The sequence below is a fragment of the Phragmites australis genome, chromosome 17, assembly GCF_958298935.1.
Source record: "Phragmites australis chromosome 17, lpPhrAust1.1, whole genome shotgun sequence".
NCBI classification, from domain to species: Eukaryota; Viridiplantae; Streptophyta; class Magnoliopsida; order Poales; family Poaceae; genus Phragmites; species Phragmites australis.
The window spans coordinates 20,502,626-20,520,955 of NC_084937.1; the positions used below are offsets into that span (position 1 = coordinate 20,502,626).

At 43.6% G+C, this 18,330-nt stretch overlaps 1 protein-coding gene across 1 annotated transcript; it reads left to right on the forward strand.

The window, feature by feature from the left end:
- The first annotated feature begins 6,613 nt into the window (after window positions 1-6,613).
- LOC133897843 (large ribosomal subunit protein eL34-like) lies at window positions 6,614-8,360 on the forward strand. Its single transcript, XM_062338672.1, has 4 exons — window positions 6,614-6,791; window positions 6,917-6,996; window positions 7,843-7,952; window positions 8,043-8,360. The coding sequence occupies exons 1-4, from the start codon at window positions 6,713-6,715 to the stop codon at window positions 8,131-8,133; spliced, it is 360 nt and encodes a 119-aa protein (XP_062194656.1). The 5' UTR covers window positions 6,614-6,712; the 3' UTR covers window positions 8,134-8,360.
- Window positions 8,361-18,330: the final 9,970 nt, after the last annotated feature.

Below are 18,330 nucleotides of genomic sequence, written 5' to 3' on the forward strand. Positions count from 1 at the left end.
AGTAGGTTTTGGAAATTGAGAGATATTCAATTTCAAAACCACCACACAGGAACCATAGGAATCTCAAACTAAAGCACATGAACCAACCTAAAGTAGATTTTACTTTGAAATTGACTCTAGTGCTATTTGGAACACTTATTCAACTTAGCACATCCTATGTACATGAAGGCATATACATACATCCACATACTTATCTTCTTAACCCTAAAAGTTTTAATTTGGAGCTAAGTTTGCAACTAATTGGTATGCTTAAACTCAGGATGTTACAGACGCCGTAGAGCATCTCCAAGAACCCGCCATCCAGCGTGCCAAAGTCGAGCCCCAGAGCGAAGGCGGCAGCGCCCAACAGCAGGTTGGTGACGTAGTCGCTGTCCATGGACTCCAAGGAACCGCAAGAATTGCACAGGAAGCAAAGGGAAGTCATCGCCTCCTCCAAGCTGATCTTTCTACCGCCCTCGCACGACAAGCGTCGCAGCCGTCGGCCGTCGACCTCCAAATGATTCCCTCGCTGGGCTACAGGGGCGCACGAAGCAGCTGCCCCACTAGTGAGCGCTCCACTGCGGGCGGCATGCAAAGGAGGCGCTCGAAGCGTGGGATGAGTGTGAGATCGAGGATTTCACAAACTGGGAGTCTCATTGGGGTTCGCTACATCTTGCGAGCTCAGAGGCATTTTTTGGGCGTAGCTATTTTTTGAGAACGTTTTTGGGCTTCTGTTGGAGGAGTTTTTCGGCTCATGTACCCAAAATTTAGCTATTGAGACTAGTTTTGGGTATCTGTTGGAGTTACCCTTAGAGCATGTATGTGATTTTGATAATTAATGATAACATAGTTAATAGGACTAACATATGTGTTAATTATATGCTTTAGTTTGTCTCATGGATGCGATACATGAGGAAGCCACCGAAGCCGGGACAAAAATTGGTTGAATTAGAAAAGTTCCAAGAAAATTGTACACGACCGATAGTCCGGTAATAGAGGTGTTGTACACGCCAGAGCTTTTTAGCTCATGGCACTTGTACACACTAGATGGTCTGGCGCTTGAAGTTAGTAACGCCGGAGTATTTCTGTCAGAGGGAAGAAAACCAAAGAACACGCCGGAAGGTCCAGCGATATGAAGTTGAATAAGCCGAAGTATTTCTTGGAGAGAAGGCTGCAAGTGTTGGAGAGTGAAGATCAACACGTCGGATGGTCCGGCGTCCTAAAGATCAACACGCTGGTATTTTGAACAGAGAAGAAGTAGCACGGTTTAGCTCCAGTGTACATGCCGAATGATCCGGCGATGGAGCTGGTGAACACGCCGGATGATCCGGTGTTCACAGAAGGTTTGAGTGGGGATCCTATGGCTAGTTTTTGAAGGATGTACATATTGGATGGTCCAGTAAGTACAATGTTGTTTACACCGGATCATCCGACGTATACAGTAAAATGAGCCGTTGGGGCAACAACTAGTCCATGTGGTTGATGCTATAAATACCCCTCCACTCAGTCATTTGAAGGGGTTGGAGTCCAGAGAAGCTCACATACATTTGAGAAGACATCCAAGCTACCAAAGTGCTTAAAGTGATCATCCAAGACAATTAAGGGTATGATTAAAGAGTGATTAGTGCTAATAAGCCTAGAGAGAATTGTGTCTAGCTATTGCTGCCTAAAGAGGAGATCAATGAGTTATCCTAGCTTGTCCCAAGTGGTACGCCAGCACCTTGGGCCTGGATGACTCAAGCTTATTGACCCTCTGACTTAGTGTAGAGTGGCGGCAAGATTCTTGTACAGGGACACAAAGACCCTTGCCTAGCTGGCTCAAGCTCCGAAGTGAAGATGACTGCAAGTGACCGAAAAATAGGCTTGTGGTGAGGTCTTGCCTTGGTGGCTCAACCTACTTAAGGACTAGGTGGCTCAAGGGCTGTGACCGGGTGTCGTCCAAGAGCTATAGCCTAGATGGCTGCTCCAACACGAGTTAGAGGTGGCGTTTATGACATCGATACCATGGTATAAAAATCTCTTGTGCCGAGTTTACTCTCTCTACCTTGTTTACATTTCCGCATTTACATACTTGCCATCTCTTTTGAAAAGTAGAGTAGACACACTAGATAAACCTCGAACATATTTAGATAGAAATTAATATATGTTTATCTTATGAAGTTTTTAGAATCGATTAGTTTTAAATATTCTAATTTATCCTCTCTTAGAACGTCACCGATCCCTACACCATGACTTTCCTTCGGTAAGTTAGGGGAGCCGGTTCCCCATCAATTATAATTGTCCAGGTAACTAAATCCGAGGCACCTATTTCATCAAAAACTTTACCAGCATCATCCAGGTTGCCACTTTTGGAGTACACCTTAACAAGTGAACTACTTCCAGATAGGTCAGATACTCACACAATATGCCTACTTTAGTTGCATACCCATGTAATATCTTACCACATAATGGTCTTGCCATGTCAGCCATAGGCGGACATGCCATGATTCATGGGTATTCAGTTGAATACCTATTATTTTTTACAAAAAAATCAAGTATATGTAAGGTATATATACATGTGTATAAACTGAGATTTGCCGGATTCCGTTCCGAGTTCACATTAACGGCCCAATCTTATCCAGCCGGTTAGCCCACATGCGATAAGAGGCTCCACCAGATCGGTAAACCGTGACCTCAATTCCTCAAGTCGTATTGTCATCGTCTCATGACTCGCCTCCACACACCAGACTGTGTCACCGTGAGCTCATGCCTACAGTTAGGGTTTAAAGGCAGCTGGCTGGTGGCGGTCGGCAGTAGGCGGCCAGGTGACCAGGTGGGTCACATGTCCGCAGTGGCGTAGCCCGCAAAGACGCTTATGCGCGACGCTAGCGGGCGACGGCTGGACCAACCGAGTAGCTGGTGAGCGGGTGGCATTTAGGCTACGCCGGCGGGCAGCCAGTGGCATGACTAGGCGTCCAACTGACCAGCCGTGACCCGTCCTACCGTCTAGGGCTCCACCGCTCCAAGCGGGGCAGACGTGCAGTGCGACAAGAGTGCACACCACAGGCAGCTTGCAGCCGGCTAGGCGCTAGGACGAACTCCAAAGCCAAATTGAAAGGTGAGCTAATTTAGCGTCAGCACACTCTTAAATTTTCTACTCTAATATTTATAATTTTGTTCCATTATCTGAATACACAAGGTTATTCAATTATATAGCTTACTTTTGTGCTGCAATTTTAATGTGATGTGCTGAAATCAAATAGCTTACCATTGTAGCGAAAATGGATCTATTAGGCCATCATTGTGATTTTGGTGATTAATGACAACATAGTTAATAGGACTAACATGTTTGTCAAGAATATATGTTAGTAGATCTCATAGATGCAATACATGAAGAAGCCACCGCAACTGGAACAAAGTTGGACTGAATTGGAGAAGTCCCAGAAAGATTTGCCTCACCGGATGGTCCGCTGCTCTGAGTGTTGAACTCACCAGAATATATTTGACAAAGAGGAGAGAGGCCTGAAGACCTCACCGGAAGATCCGATGATCAGAAGAGATACACACCGGAGTATTTTGTCCATAGAAGGTTGCACCAATTGAAGTTAAAGATCAAAGCACCGGATGATCCGATGATCAATGTGTTACACACACCGGACAATAAACAGTGCAAAGAGGCAGAACAAAGTTCAATGCATCAGATGGTCCGGTGATGAAGGCTGTGCACACTGGAGCATTATTTTCAGAAAGGGTTGTACTGGTTCGGTTAGCTGAAGTCAACTCACTGGATAGTCCGGTGATGAAGTGATACGCATCGGATGCTTCATCGAAGAAATTTACACAGAGAAGAAGGAAAGGCTCGGATGGCTCAGGATAACTCACCGGATAGTCCGGTGATGAAGATGAAGTATATACCGGAGTGTCCGGTGTTCACAGAGGCTTGAGTGTGGTTCTAACGGCTAGTTTGTCATCCGGTGAGAACACTAGTACTAACACCGGATCATCTTGTATTAACAACTTTTCTGAGCCGTTGGGTTAACAGTTAGTGCGTGAGTTTGAGGCTATAAATATCCCTCCACTCAGTTATTTGAAGGTGTGGCATGCTGTTGGAGTCCAGAGAAGTTCATGTACACCTGAGAAGATATCCAAGCCACTAAAATTCTTAATGTGATTATCCAAGGTGATTAAGCACAAGATTAGTGAGTGATTAGTGCTTATAGTCCTAGAGAGAGTGTTGTTAGGTGATTACTGCCTAGAGAGTGGATTAAAAAGTAATCCAACCTTGTACAAAGTGGTACGTCGGCACCTTAGAGTCTTGGTGACTCGCCGGCAAGCTTGTTGACCCTTCGACTTGGTGTGGAGCGGCGATAGGAAGCGTGTACGGGGACGCGAAGACCTTTGCCTTGGTAGCTCAAGCTCCGAAGTGATCATAGCGGCAAGGAATCGGAAGAGAGGCTAGTGGTGAGATCTTACCTTGGTGGTTTGGTGGCTCATCTGGGTGGAGATCTTGTCTTTGTGACTTGGTGGCTCAAGAGACATAACCGGGTGCCAACTAGAAGCATATCCTTCTTGGAGCTCCAACGTGGACTAGAGGTGGCATTCATGCTATCGATACCACGGGGAAAAAAAATCCTTGTACCGAGTTTGCTCTCTCTACTTCATTTACGTTTCCGTATTTACATTCTTGTAATTTATCTTCTTAGATAGGTTGCAAGCGCTTTGATCGGTAAAGTAGACATACTAGATAAATCTAGAGCACATCTAGATAAAATTTGATATAAGTTTATCTTGTGTTGTTTTTGGAGCTAAAAATAGTTCTAAATGTCCTAATTCACCCCTCTATTAGAATTTCACCGGTTCCTTCAACATTAAGACCAGCTAAGGTCGCTAGTTGTTAGTGCTGAATTTTCTATGTAACGTATTTATAGAGTGTGACTTTTTTTGCAAATCAAGAAAAATAGCATCATCGAGCGTTCCAAGCCATAAAAAAGCCACCGTGGTCAATTGTAGTTTTCTTAATTATTTTATAATTTCTCTAAATTAGCTAGATGTCACTACCCTGAACAATTTGTGTACTTTAGTTGTAAATTTGTGATATTTCCTGCTAAACATATTTTTTAAAAATTTTAAATACCCATTCTGTGAATCCTAGATCCGTCACTATTGTCAGCGCAGAGGCTAAGAATAGATGAGCATACAAACCTATCTATCTGAGAACCAGTAGCCATCATAAGCTGAATTAGTGAGATTGCTTCCTCACTACAACCATTTATAGTGTATCCAGGAATCATTGAAGATAGCATGACCTGATCTTTGCATGGAGTTGCATCAAAAAATTCTTCGCTGTTTGTACATATCGACATTTGGAATACATGGAAACAAAACAATGCTTAATGGATGTGGTTCCTCCATAGACGAGAAGAGCATGTCCATGAATCTCCTTCCCTTTGAGCAAACACTCTGGTCCATAACAATATGAAACAATGGCAGAAGGACACATGGTCAGGCGTAAAACCATCAACCACCATATTCCTGAACAACTGGAGTGCCTCAACTAAACGACCATGTGTTGCAGACCCAACAACCATTGATGTCCATGACACTTCATCCCGTTCCTGCATCTCTTCAAAAACCTTGTACCTATCTTTCAAATCATCACATCTTGAGTACACGGTGGAGAGAGCACTTCCCGCAAGAACACCCTGAACGTGTGCAGCTGTCTGCCAAGCTCAGCTGAATCAACAGAACTGAAAATAGAGGCATAGCATGTTTCATTTGGTCTTATGCCCTGACGAAACATCCTCCTTAACAACTGAATTGATGCTTGCAGGCTATGGCTACTAACCCCAGATATGAAAGCCGACCTTTGATCACTATTTTTTTATCAAAATATATTTATAAAATTTATTGAATTTGTGATTTTATTAAAATAAAGACAAATCTACACATATGATTTTAAGTTTCTAAATTTAATATTTTGAAAGCTATTATTAGTCAAAGTTTTAAAAGTTTAATCGAACCTTTTCTAAACAATACGTATTATGACTAGAGGGAGCAGTAATTTAAAAAAAAATTAAATAAAACAACTTAATTCTTGCATGATTCGGGATGAATTCTTGTCTTCCAAACGAGCCTCAGGTTAGACTCCAATTCGTACTTATGTTCAATAGGTTTCATATGCAATTCCCACATAATCCCTTTTTTTAACTGAATCCTCGCATAATCTTTTTTTTACCAAAAAATCCTCACATAATCTGTTTTTTCTAAGCTCACATAATCTATTGACTACAACGTTGTGTTACTTAGATACAGGTGTTAGAATCCGACTCGAATTCGAGTATTCGATTCGGTACAAAAAATTTGGACACGTGAAATACAATTCAAAATCTAATTCAAAATCTAACTCCAATTCTAGATGTCCAATTTGAAAAAAAAAAAATAGACACGGTTTCCAGTAACACTGCTTGCTGCGGTGCAATCGTACATGTCCCCGTCTTGTTTTTTCAATTAACAGTCAAATGGGCTTTAAGCCACTAGATGGAGGCCCATCTAGTGCGAGGCCCAGCAACTCCGGCAAGCCCACTACCACAACAACAAATCTCAGCCGTCCGATCTAGGTCAAGACCCCTCGAGGCAGTCATTTATAGTCCGTACCGCCGCCACGCGCTCGCTCCCCTTTCCTCCCAGCCTCTCTGCTTTAGCCTCTAGGCTCCTACTAGGGTTTATCCACCGGCGCGTGCGTGGCGGCGGCGAGATGGTGCAGCGCCTGACCTACCGGAAGCGGCACAGCTATGCCACCAAGTCCAACCAGACGCGGGTCGTCAAGACCCCAGGTCCGGATCCCCCTTCTCTTCTCTCCTCCTTCCCCCCCCCCCCCCCCCATTCCTTTTCGTTGGTTTCTTGATCTGCTTTCGTGTGGTTTAGATGTGCTTGATCGGTTTGTGGCTTGTGCTTGCAGGTGGCAGGCTCGTGTACCAGTACACCAACAAGAGGGCGAGCGGACCCAAGTGCCCCGTGACCGGGAAGAAGATCCAGGGGGTGAGCGATTGCTTAGCTTAGCTTTTGTTTGGCTTGTGTGATGTGGTTCTTGATTGTTTCAGTTAGTCTTGGTAGCGCGAGTTGGGTTAGGAGTCGCTATGGTGGTGGGGTAGGGTTTTGGTTGAATGAGTTCGCAAAATGTAGCTGAGTTAGTTGTTAATCTCGATCTTACTTTATGCTACTTTAGAATGTTTAGCACAAGGGGGCCTTTTATGCGCAAACGGTGTTGGAATTGTGTTGGTAGGTGACGAATTCAGCTTGTCGGGAATGAATTTAGCAACCAGATGATGCTCTTGTAATACTGCATCTTTTAGTGTTAAGAAACGATGCCTTTTGGGTTGGTGAATTTAGTTGGTTGTGCATGAACACGCAGTTCAAATTTGCTGCGGCTAATTCTAGATGTTCTCATTTCCTATCATGATGTAGACGCCCATCAGGCGTTTATATAGCACTGCAGCATTTTGCATATTGGCTGGTCATATTTGTTTTCTCGGTTTAGTCATGGTTGTTTGTACAGTATGATGCTTTTTATGCTACTACTTGTGCCACCACTAATGAAGTTCTTTCTTGTATCTGTATTTATCTGGTTGTTTGCAATGTTATGATTAAGATTTTACATTTGAAAAGTGTTTATAGGTGCCATTAGGGTTCCATGGGTTCATGTAGGGTGTGTATGGTCCTTCGGATGGGGTTTCGTAGAGTTGCATCGTATAGTCTGGCTGATGGGAATCATATTTGTTAAAAAAAAGAGTGTGATGACAACCATTTTAGAGTTAGCTTATTATTCACCTGAGTGCCATGATTATTCTACCTGCATTCCTCATGGTTTGATGACAACCATTTTAGATCCCCCATCTCAGGCCTGCTGAGTACAAAAGGTCCAGGTTGTCTAGGAACCGCAGAACTGTGAACCGTCCCTATGGTGGCGTGCTCTCTGGAACTGCAGTTAGAGAAAGGTCAGCAGATCGGCATCAACACATTCTGATGCAATGTCCCCAAACCTGCCTTGTATTATGCAATCTCATGTGATCCGTAATACCTTGCAGGATCATCCGTGCTTTCCTGGTTGAAGAGCAGAAGATTGTGAAGAAGGTGTTGAAAATACAGAAGACCAAGGACAAGACTGCCTCAAAGTAACTCTTTGATATGGAAGTGTGATGCTGTTCTGTAAACAAGGGAAGATAATTTTATCGATGGTGATGATCAATGGCTTAGTCTCTTTTAGTATGTCGAGGTGACAACTGTTAAATTTAGAGTACTTGAAATCTGTCTACCATTGTGATGTCAAAGATTGTAAGACGACATTTGATCACCATTTGATATTCGTCCTGCTGCAACGAGATAGCCCTCCGTGCCCTTTATCAGTTCCTGTGATTCTCATTGCTGTGCGAGGAGTTTGGATTTTCACCCATTCGGTTTTATCGTTCATTCAGTCTTCTGGCTGTCTCGTCTTAGCACGGTGCTCGTGCTATGCTGGCATTGATCTCAGCGCGGTACCACTGTTTTCTATCTCCACTTGCTATATGCATTCCGGTGAATCAGTGGATGGATCTTATCCCAAAGAGAGTTTTTTTTTTTTTTTTTGCTCAGTTTATTTTCCTAGGTTCAACACCTTTACTAAATTCTGATAGCAAACTTCCATTATTATGTCAAGAATGGGATTCGATCCCATGCCCTTTCAAACTGGCACCTTATGCCCTCAACAATGCGCACCTGAAGTGAAGCTTGAAATGGAGAGAAGATTTGGGCACCGCTCCTCACATTGCAGCATGCGGTGCCTAAAAAAGCTGATTAAAAAGCTGGGGCTGCGCACGGATCGGATCCTCTGTATTAAAGGAGTCAACACAAGGATCTACAGTCTTATGCATTAGTGAGTATTTCTGTCCGATTTGTGATGAACGTTCTAGATCAATCAAAACCTGGTTGCTACAGTAAAACAATTACAATACCAAATTGGAACACTGTTCTTCCACTGTTGCTGCAGTATGAACTTGATTAATAAAAGAAAAAAAGCCCACTTTTGGCCCTAAGCTATCGTGTTTGTCTAATTTTAATCCTCAACTACAAAACCATATATCTAACACCTCAAACTATCAAATACGATCCAATTTACACTTTGAGCCCGTTTTGGGTGATTTTTTTTGCTGACATGGCAGCGGTATTGAAGGCCGAACCCACTTAGCAGTGTCATGTAGCCATTGACATGTCCTCCCATTCCATCTAGTTGACGTCGCCGTCTCCTCCTGCTTCGGTGATCTTGTACGGCCGTCATCGCCGTTCGGCCGTTCCGCTCCTTTCAGTGGCTATAAAATGGTGTCTCTGGCCTCGACGCACCCTTTCCGCACGCTTCCACTGCTCTCTCTCGCTCTCAGTGCCCAAATCACCGCCGCCAAGATCGTCTTCTCCCACTCTAGCGAGGGAGCGCCCACGTCGATCTCCTCTGGTGGGGAGTCTCGTGCCATGTCTTCACGTTCAGAGCACCACGCCGTTGCCAGGAACACGCGTGAGGGCTTGCCTTCGTTCATCATTCATGGTAGCGTTGCCGCGACGATCTCCACCCTTGGGCGTCGTCGTTCGTTGTCGCCATGCCTCTCTGCGCCTCGCCTTCACCACGACCGTGCAGTGTCGAGGCCTCGCCTCCCTACCGTCCACAACCACCGGAGTCCCAACGTCGCCGTCCACCCGAAGTGGCGGCCGCTGATCCCCTCGCCTCAGTCACATGCCACCGCATGACACCACCCTGGGTGAGCTGGTCTGTCGGGAGGGGACGGCGGGATCAAGTGGAAGAAGAGGAGGTCATTGAGGTTGGCGACAGGCAAGGGGAGGCAGGCGCAGCAGAGCAGGCAGGAGGCGTGCGCACAGAGCCAGACACCGATGCAGTCGGCGTGGAAGGCGTGCATGCACAACATGAAGGTTTATCTAGCCCCTAAGTATAGTTTTAGTAATTAATGATAATACCTATTGACTAACAATTATATTAAGAATTGTTAGTAGGTTGTTCCATATGTGATGCATGAAGGATTTAGTATGGATTCATTGAGGAATGTCATGTGATCAAAAGAAATGCATCGATGTCATTAAGCTTTAAGTGATGCTCATGTGATGAAGGAGAAACTAGAGTGAAAGAGATCTCGAAGGTTGAGGATGATCTTAATAAGATTGATAATAACCATGAATGCTAAGTTACTTATTGAGATCAAGTAACTAAAGATATGAGATTATCAATTGAATTTTATGGACTAACCAATGAGCTATGTGCTTAAGAGTGAGTGAGGTTAAGTTCTATATGAAGATTGACAATAAGAGTGAAGGTCAAGTTACTTGTGAAGATCAAGTGACTTAAGGTATAAAGTTATCAATTAGGTTTTATGTACTAACTCATATGCTTTGTGTTTGAGAGTGAGTTAGGACTAGGTTTCATAAGAAGCCATGAGTTGAATTCATATATTCAATATGCCAAGTTAGAAGAGCAAGATCAAAACAAGCTTAGTGGACAACTTGTGTGCTTGATGCTTGTGGTTCATACCTAAATGGTGAACCGAATGAAGATGATGAAAAGAGAGAAGTCTTCTATGCTTGATGCATGTGAAGCAATCAAGTAAGCTCCATTAAGCTTTTAAAAGATCAAGATGGAAGAGAATATGATCATCGTCATCAAGAGAAGATGAGTTGATGATGAGCTTTGATGAGCTATGAGAAATATCAAAGCTTGGATGATGCGTTCATCAAGTCCAATAGGATTGTTCAAGGCAAACGTATAACTAGAATATATTTTCTAGTTTTTTCAGTCTCAAGGAGTTTGGTGAAGACCGAGTTATAGGATCGATAATCGTACTATCAAGAGGGGCTACCAAAAGCGTTGCTCAATTGTTGTGTTGAATGCTCAAACCATGTGCTTAGTGCGGGATGAGTTTGTGTTGATAGTTCGCTTTAGGAGTCCGGGGATCTAAAATGTACTTTAGATTTAACCCTTTGTTTTTGTTAACCTCAGTGGCAAAAAGTGGTTGTGGCTAAGCCTTAGTGGTGTTTGGCATGTTCCATATGGTATCTAGTTTAATCTTGGGTGATTAAACTTTTGTACAAAGGGTGGAAGTGTGCAAATCGGATTTCAGGGTGAATTTAGTAGAGTTGTGTAACCCTCTAAATAAGTTTTCTATAGAGTCCAAATTCATCGAAATCGAACATCGGGATCAAAAGTTATCGTCGTTTTCAGAGTGTCAGCTGTGCTGGAATCGTAAGTTTCGATCCAAAGTTCCGATGGGTAGATCGGAAATTCTGATCTATCGGAACACCCGATGTTTAGAAGAATCGGAGTTCTCGGCTTGGAGTTAGTTTTTAATAGGAAGTTTTGATTTAGGGGTCGGAAGTTCCGATATGTGGTTTTTAGCAGATCTAGGAGTGAGTTTCGTCCAGATTCAACCGTTGGGATTAATGAGATCAGAAGATTCGATCAGTGTAGAATCTTTCCAATGACTAGTTTTTTAGAGTGAGATATTTATACCCCTTGGCCTCCTTATGTGGGGCTAGCTTTTTGCTGGCTTTGTGGTGCTGAGGAGAGGTGTTAGAACTTAGTATTCCACCTTTGAGTGCTTCCCTCCCCTCTCTATTAAGAATTTGTGAAAATCAAGTCTTTGTTGTTTAGTGTGGATAGAGTGATGGTGTGAGGTTTGTGGATCTTGGGTTGCTCGTACGTGTCATATTAGTTGTGTATGTTTGAGCACTTGGTGTTGATTGTATGCGAGTTCAGGAGTTTTTTTACTCTTAGAGACCACCGTCTCCTAGACGGCTCGATGGTAGATTGCTGGCGATCTCCTTAAGTGAAGATTGTGAGGAGGCTCAAAAATGGTTGCGGAACTCACCATCTCCGGAGTGGAGGAAGAGTTGGCTATAGTGGAGACGAGGAGTCCTTGCGTGCAACCTCGTGAGGAAAAAGGTTGAAAAAACCCGACTCAAGTGTGACCGAGCTTCCTCAACGGAGATGTAAGATATTGGTGGATATCCGAACTTCGGTAACAAATCATTTATCTTCGTATTTCCTCTTGTATATTACTTTGATATCCATGCTTGTATATTTATGTGTATGTGCATTGAGTTAATTTCATGATATTCAAATATGTTATTTTGCACTGATCGGAAGTTCCGATGAACATTATCGAAACATTCAATAAATAGTAAAATTTGGGACTTTTGATGGATAGTATCAAAACTTTTGATGAACAGTAATTTCAGAACTATTGATTAGAGTTTTCTTGTATATCTTACTAGATTTAAATAATCTTTGTCATACCCTAGGATTGTAACCTTTACACTTATTTAGGATGATTGTGCACTAGTTGAGCCTAGTATATTTAGGTTCTTCACTTATGAAAAAATCTGTTAGTTTATTTCCGCTGCAAATTTAGGCCAAATAGTAAAAGAGAATAAAGTTTGGTAAAAACGCCTATTAACCTCCTCTAGCAACATCATTGTCCTTTCACAATGAAGCTCATGGAGCTCGTCGCCATTGACGAACTCTAGCAGGCACACGACGCCGTTGCCAGGAACTACGCTGAGGGGAGCGACTTTATGGCCGTGTTGTCGAGGCCGTAGTAGGCTGAGAAGGTGTTGTCGCTTCACCAGAAGTGCATAAAACACCACCATCAACGTCGCGCCCACCACCTCTAGCATCGCGATGAGCGGCGGGCTCATGCTCCTACTCTGCTTCGACGTGAAGAAAGAAGAAGAAGAAAGGAAAGAAAGAATGACATGCGGTCTCGGTGAGGAAGAGGAAGCCGTCAAAGAGGCGGTTTGCGGTGGCTAAGCCGCTTTGGAGAGCAACATGCGCCTCGGGGTGTAGGAGGAGCTCGACGAGCACAGCATGGAGCGCGTCGAGGTGGGCGAGGACTGAACAGGCGGATGTGGGTTCGGTGATCTAGGCACGGACGGCCCGGATGCTGTTCTGGAGCCACCGACGCTGCCTTCTTCCTCATGGCCAGTCACGTGTGCCTGTCGCTACCTTCTTCCGCAGCGACTCGGCCTCGTCCCACGACAATGGAGGCAGGAGAGTTCCCGATAAGGAAATAAGAGGCGGTGACGTGTGCAGGAAGGTGGCCTAGGAGGAGGAGCATAAGGATGGCCTGAGAGGAGGAGCAGGAGACCGACGGGAAGGAGCACATGGGCGGCGGCTTGGAAAGAGATAGATAGGCAGTGGCAGTTGGAGCAGATTGAAGGCAGAGGATAAGTATGGTTAGTGGTATTTTGGTCTTTTGGCTTCACTAGAATGATTATTTTTATTTATATCATCACCAAGGTGGCAAAAAAGTTGAAGTAAAAACAGTAGCCATGTCAACTAAAAACCGTTCCGGACGAGCTTAGGATACAAATTGAACCAAAATTAATAGTCACGATTAGAATTACACGGTTTTATAGTTCAGAGTTAAAATCAGACCAACTCAATAGTTGAGGTGGCAAAGTGAACTTTTTGCTTAATAAAAAGGTACGTAGCTATAGACTCGTTACAATGTGCAAATAATAATTATATCACCATTAATGCAGAGGATCTGAATCTGCTCACGTAGTTGGGTCGGTGCCAGTTGATTAAAAAACGAGAGCGTGGAGAGAGATGCATCAACGGGCGAGGAGAGAAGCGCATGCGCTGAGAGGAAGACGAGTTACTTCAGGTTTGTCTTTTCTTTCCTGGTGGGTCCCATGAGCGATGCCTCACGCTGTGGCGTGCAAATCGACGCCAATTTCTCACCGTGGGGCCTTTTTTTTCCCACTGCCTCACGCTGTGACTGAGATTTTGTCTAATTTCAAAAGTCTGACAAATAGAACCCTCTTTTTTTCTGGGCATCGCTCCATATTGTAGAGGGCAGGCCAACTCGGTCATCTTGTTGTTCGCATGAAATACCCAAAATATTTATAAATATTTGAGAATTTAAGTTCAAAACAAGTTCGGTGAGAATTCCAATCAAGAAGGGGACCATGCAACAGCTACAAGACCCTATTATTTGCCATGCATAATCACACTGTGATTCACATAAGGTGTGATCGGTTATATGTATTTGGGTATCCTGGTTTAGCCGATACACCTTCAGTTTGGCCTAAGCTTTACTCTCTAGTATGGATCGGTAGATATGACCTCTTCATCCGCTTATAAAGTGAGGCTAACTTGTCGATGTCATAAATCATTTTTATACAATCAATTAATGATAATTTCAATTATTACATTCGCTCATATAACATCAGATTCGATCAACCAAACAGAAAACTAACTCAGTCTATTCAAACAGATACAATAAATCAAACATTTTTTTAAATAAATATAATTTCGCTTAGTCTACTTTATCTCATCCTATATATACGGTCTATACAAATATGCTCCACGCTGGAAACATGATTTTGAAGCCCTTTTTTTTACATCATGATAATTTTCAACCAAACGCTGATTTGAAAAAGCAAGACCTTTGCTACGAGCCAATATAGGTCTTGTCTAGTAGGCCTTCTGCTACTAGCTTGGTATCAGATTTAAAGTTTATAAACTAAAAATAAAATAGATTCAAAGCTATAAATATGCAGCTTTAAAAATTATTTTAGCTAAAACTCTGTGAAACATTCCCATAGATTCAAAGCTAGAGATTCACAGTAAATTTCTATGTTCCAACGATTCAGAAATCAGAAGGCACCCAACCCAAGTTTCGAAAGGGGGAAAATGCAAACCCCCTCCCTCAAAGTCACTTGGATTTTGATTTTCCCCTCAAAAGTTGTTTTGTTGCAAAAAAACTCCTCAAAAGTTTGATTTTGTTGCAAAAAAACCCCCTAAAAATTCAAAAAAAATAAAAAAAAATCACAAAAATTATAGAAAAATTAGAGACAATTTTAAGACCTTCTGTGAAATTTATTTTCAAAAATAATATCCTTTGCATCATATTTCATGGAGAGGAAGTTTGGAAAAAAAGAAAAATGTGCAGCTCGCTTATTAACTCATGTTATTTTAACTTTATAATGTCTACCATTATTTTTCCTACACAAATAATTGTTTAAGTAAACTAATAAAAGTGGTTTCACTAATTTTGGAGGTATTATGGATTAGTTATGAATTAATCTATCTGCAACATATTTACTCAATCTTACATGTTACAATAACTATTTCAAAATTTTATGTATTTTTAGAAGATAGAGAATCATGTAAGAAGACTAAAAAAATTGTTTCATGATTTTTAGATTAGTAAATAATTAACTATGCATTTAACTCAAATTAATAAATGAGCTACATGTTTTTTATTTTTTTTCAAACTTACTCTTCATGAAATATGATGCAAAGGATATTATTTTTGAAATTTTTTTAAAAAAAATCTTATAATTGTCTCTAGTTTTGTTTAGAATTTTTTGTGATTTTTAAAAATGTTTTGGAATTTTTGGGGTGATTTTGCAACAAAATCAAACATTTGGGGCTTTTTGCAATAAAACAACTTTGGAGGGAAAGTCAAAATCTAAATAATTTTTGAGGGGGTTTTGCATTTTTCCCTTTCGAAAGCAAGTACCTATGGTACGTTCCGCGATCAATCGATTCACTCATATGGTAGTTTGGACAGCATTCATAGCACCAAGTCAGGAGGAAGAACCGAAAATGTGGTTGAGGGAAGGAAGAAAGCGAGTTTTTATTTTTATTTTTATATTTTTTTATTAAAAAATTAAATAAATAGATTTTTCGATACAATATTTGTAAAAATAGACGCCTGCCGCCCTTTTAGAAGACGGTAAGTAATCATTACCGCTCTTCGAGAGAGCAGGTGGGCTAAGCTACTCTCTCAGGGGGCGGTTAGGGTGGCGGACGTTGGAAATCCCCCTACCCGTTCTTTTAGAGGGCGGTAAGGAGGATCCTTATCGCCCTCTGAGAGACCTATAGTTTTTTCAGAGAACGACAGATGCTTATTTTTGTAAATATTACACCGAGAAATTTATTTATTTAAATTTTTAATGAAAAAATATAAAAAAAACTCGGAAGAAAGCAGTAGAGGTTTAGTGGAATCTTCTTTCTCAGCCTCGCTTTGTCCTCTCTCGCGCTAAGTACTCCGTCTCACTGGGCCCAATCCGACGATGGGTAACGATTAGCAGGCCTTCGGGCTCTGGGCTAGGCTTGCACCCACTTCCACGACCTCTCCTCGATGCCCCCGCCGCCCCCTTCCCGCGCGCCCCCACCCGCTCGATGGAATGCCGCGGCGCGGCGCGGACCGCCTCGCGCACCTCCCCGCGGCGCTCGCGGGCTTCGTCCGCGCGCGTGCAGCGGGGGTTGCTGCCCCCTGCCGGTTCTCCTACGGGAACGCGCTCTCCGCCTTCGCCGAGCAGCTCTTCCGCGCCGCCTGGAAGGACGGGCTCTCGGGCGACGCGTACGTATGCAGCGCCGTTGTCGACCTGTTCGCCAAGGGCGGCCGCCTGGGGGGGCGCTCTGAGGGCGTTCGAGGACGGGGACAGGACGAGCGCGGCCGGTCTGCTGGAACGCGGCTATCTCCGGGGCGGGGCGGAACGGCGAGCGCGTTCTCGCCGTCGAAATATTCGGCGACATGGCGAGGGGGCCCTGCGAGCCCAACTCGTTCACCTACTCCGGGGCTCTCAGCGCGTGCGCGGCTGGCACGGAGCTGCGGGTTGGTGCTCGGGATGGTGCTTCGGCGCGATCCTGAGTACGATGTCTTCGTGGGGACATCGATCGTTAACATGTCTGCCAAGTGCGGTGATATGGGCGCTGCCATGAGGGAATTCTGGAGGATGCCGGTCCTGAATGTGGTTTACTGGACCACCTCCATCGCTGGTTTTGTGCAGAAGCCAGCGAATGCGATGGTGCTGCTCAGGGAGATCGTGCGGAGCGGCGCGGTGATTAAGAAATGCACAGTTACGAGCATATTGCTTGCTTGCTCTCAGATGCCCATAATGCGATCAAGGAGGCTTTGATTTCCACATATGCAAATGTTAGGGATATTCAGTATTGTGACAAGGTTAATATAACGGACAGCTCTCTTGTCGGTTTTGTTTAAAAATATTGTGATAAGGTATTTGAAGAAGTTGGCATAGCTAATAACATAAGCATCAACTATGCATTAGAACCTATCTTATTTAAAACAACATGTATTTATGATTTAAGGGAGATGAAGGAGAAGTGTAAATTACATATATGTCTCTAATGTGTACACTTGTTCTATCTTCCCAAATCTCACTTCACCAACTTCACTCTTGAACTCGTTAATGCCTTGGCAGTACTAAAACCGCATAACAAGTGCATCTACCAGCGCTCTAGAGCTCTGAACTCGTGTGAATGCTTTTGTTCAGCACAGCTGTTGTATCTTGTTGCATTTGCCGTCGTGATCGTGACGCCTACCTCGCATTTCCTGCCGATAATGGACGCGAGGTCCCCGGCGCCACACATACACACAAATCCAGCCCCGCAAACAGCCATGCGGGGATCTTGGTGGCCTCTCTCCTCTCCATCTGATCATCTCCCCCAGCTCCATCATTGCCGCTTCCCGCACACACTGAATGCCGCCTACCAGTAACCTGTATCGTGCTGCGGCTCCTGCTTGAGCTGGTGAGCCTCTGTTAAGGTTGCCACCCCCAGGATCTAGCTCGTACTGCTGCCTACTGTTCGTCCTACTCAGCTGCATCTCGCTCCCATCAGCTTCCAGTTATGAAAGGTTTGTTTCTAGGTCCAGTGAGCAGTGCTTGCAGTTAGTGCTTGGGTTGCTAGGATCAGCTAGCGAGGTGGCCGGCCATCAGATGCATCATATGGCCAACAAAAGGGCACAAGAACTGCTCATCCAGAGGTCAGGCATGACAGATTGACAGCAAATCGTGGTGCAGCCTTGTAGTGCAATTGGGATGGACCAGTGGTGCAAACCCTGTGAAAACTGAACATGCAACCAGCTGATGTTTGTCAGAGTGCAGTCCTTGTTGGTTAATCTAATTTCTTTGTATTGCACAGCCAGGGCATGCATGGTGGTCTGACGATGTGGCGACAGAAGAGAAGGAGAGTTCACTCTGAAGAGGCAATCTGTACATTGTGATGGTTGATCTTATTTGACAGGAGGCTATTATTACACATTTGCACTGTAGCTTCTGGGTAATGTAAGTATCATGGCAGCCATGGACTCTATCGGACCTCTCCTTCGAGTCACCTTATACAACTCATACCAGTCCTTACATCAGTAGCTAGTACATACATATTTTTAATAGAATTAGACATCACAGTTATACATCGATTAAAGTTATATATTAGTGTGCAACATAAAGTTTATTACAATAAAGGCTCTTATGCATAATTAAACAAAGCCTCACAGCACAACTGAGACAACACAAAAGTATCCA

Excerpts from the sequence above, each read along its gene's own strand:
- LOC133897843 (XM_062338672.1), top strand. The coding sequence starts at position 6,713 with ATGGTGCAGCGCCTGACCTACCGGAAGCGGCACAGCTATGCCACCAAG. Across the intron at positions 6,792-6,916 it reads GCGGGTCGTCAAGACCCCAG|GTGGCAGGCTCGTGTACCAG; the intron begins GTCCGGATCCCC and ends TTGTGCTTGCAG. Across the intron at positions 6,997-7,842 it reads CCGGGAAGAAGATCCAGGGG|ATCCCCCATCTCAGGCCTGC; the intron begins GTGAGCGATTGC and ends CAACCATTTTAG.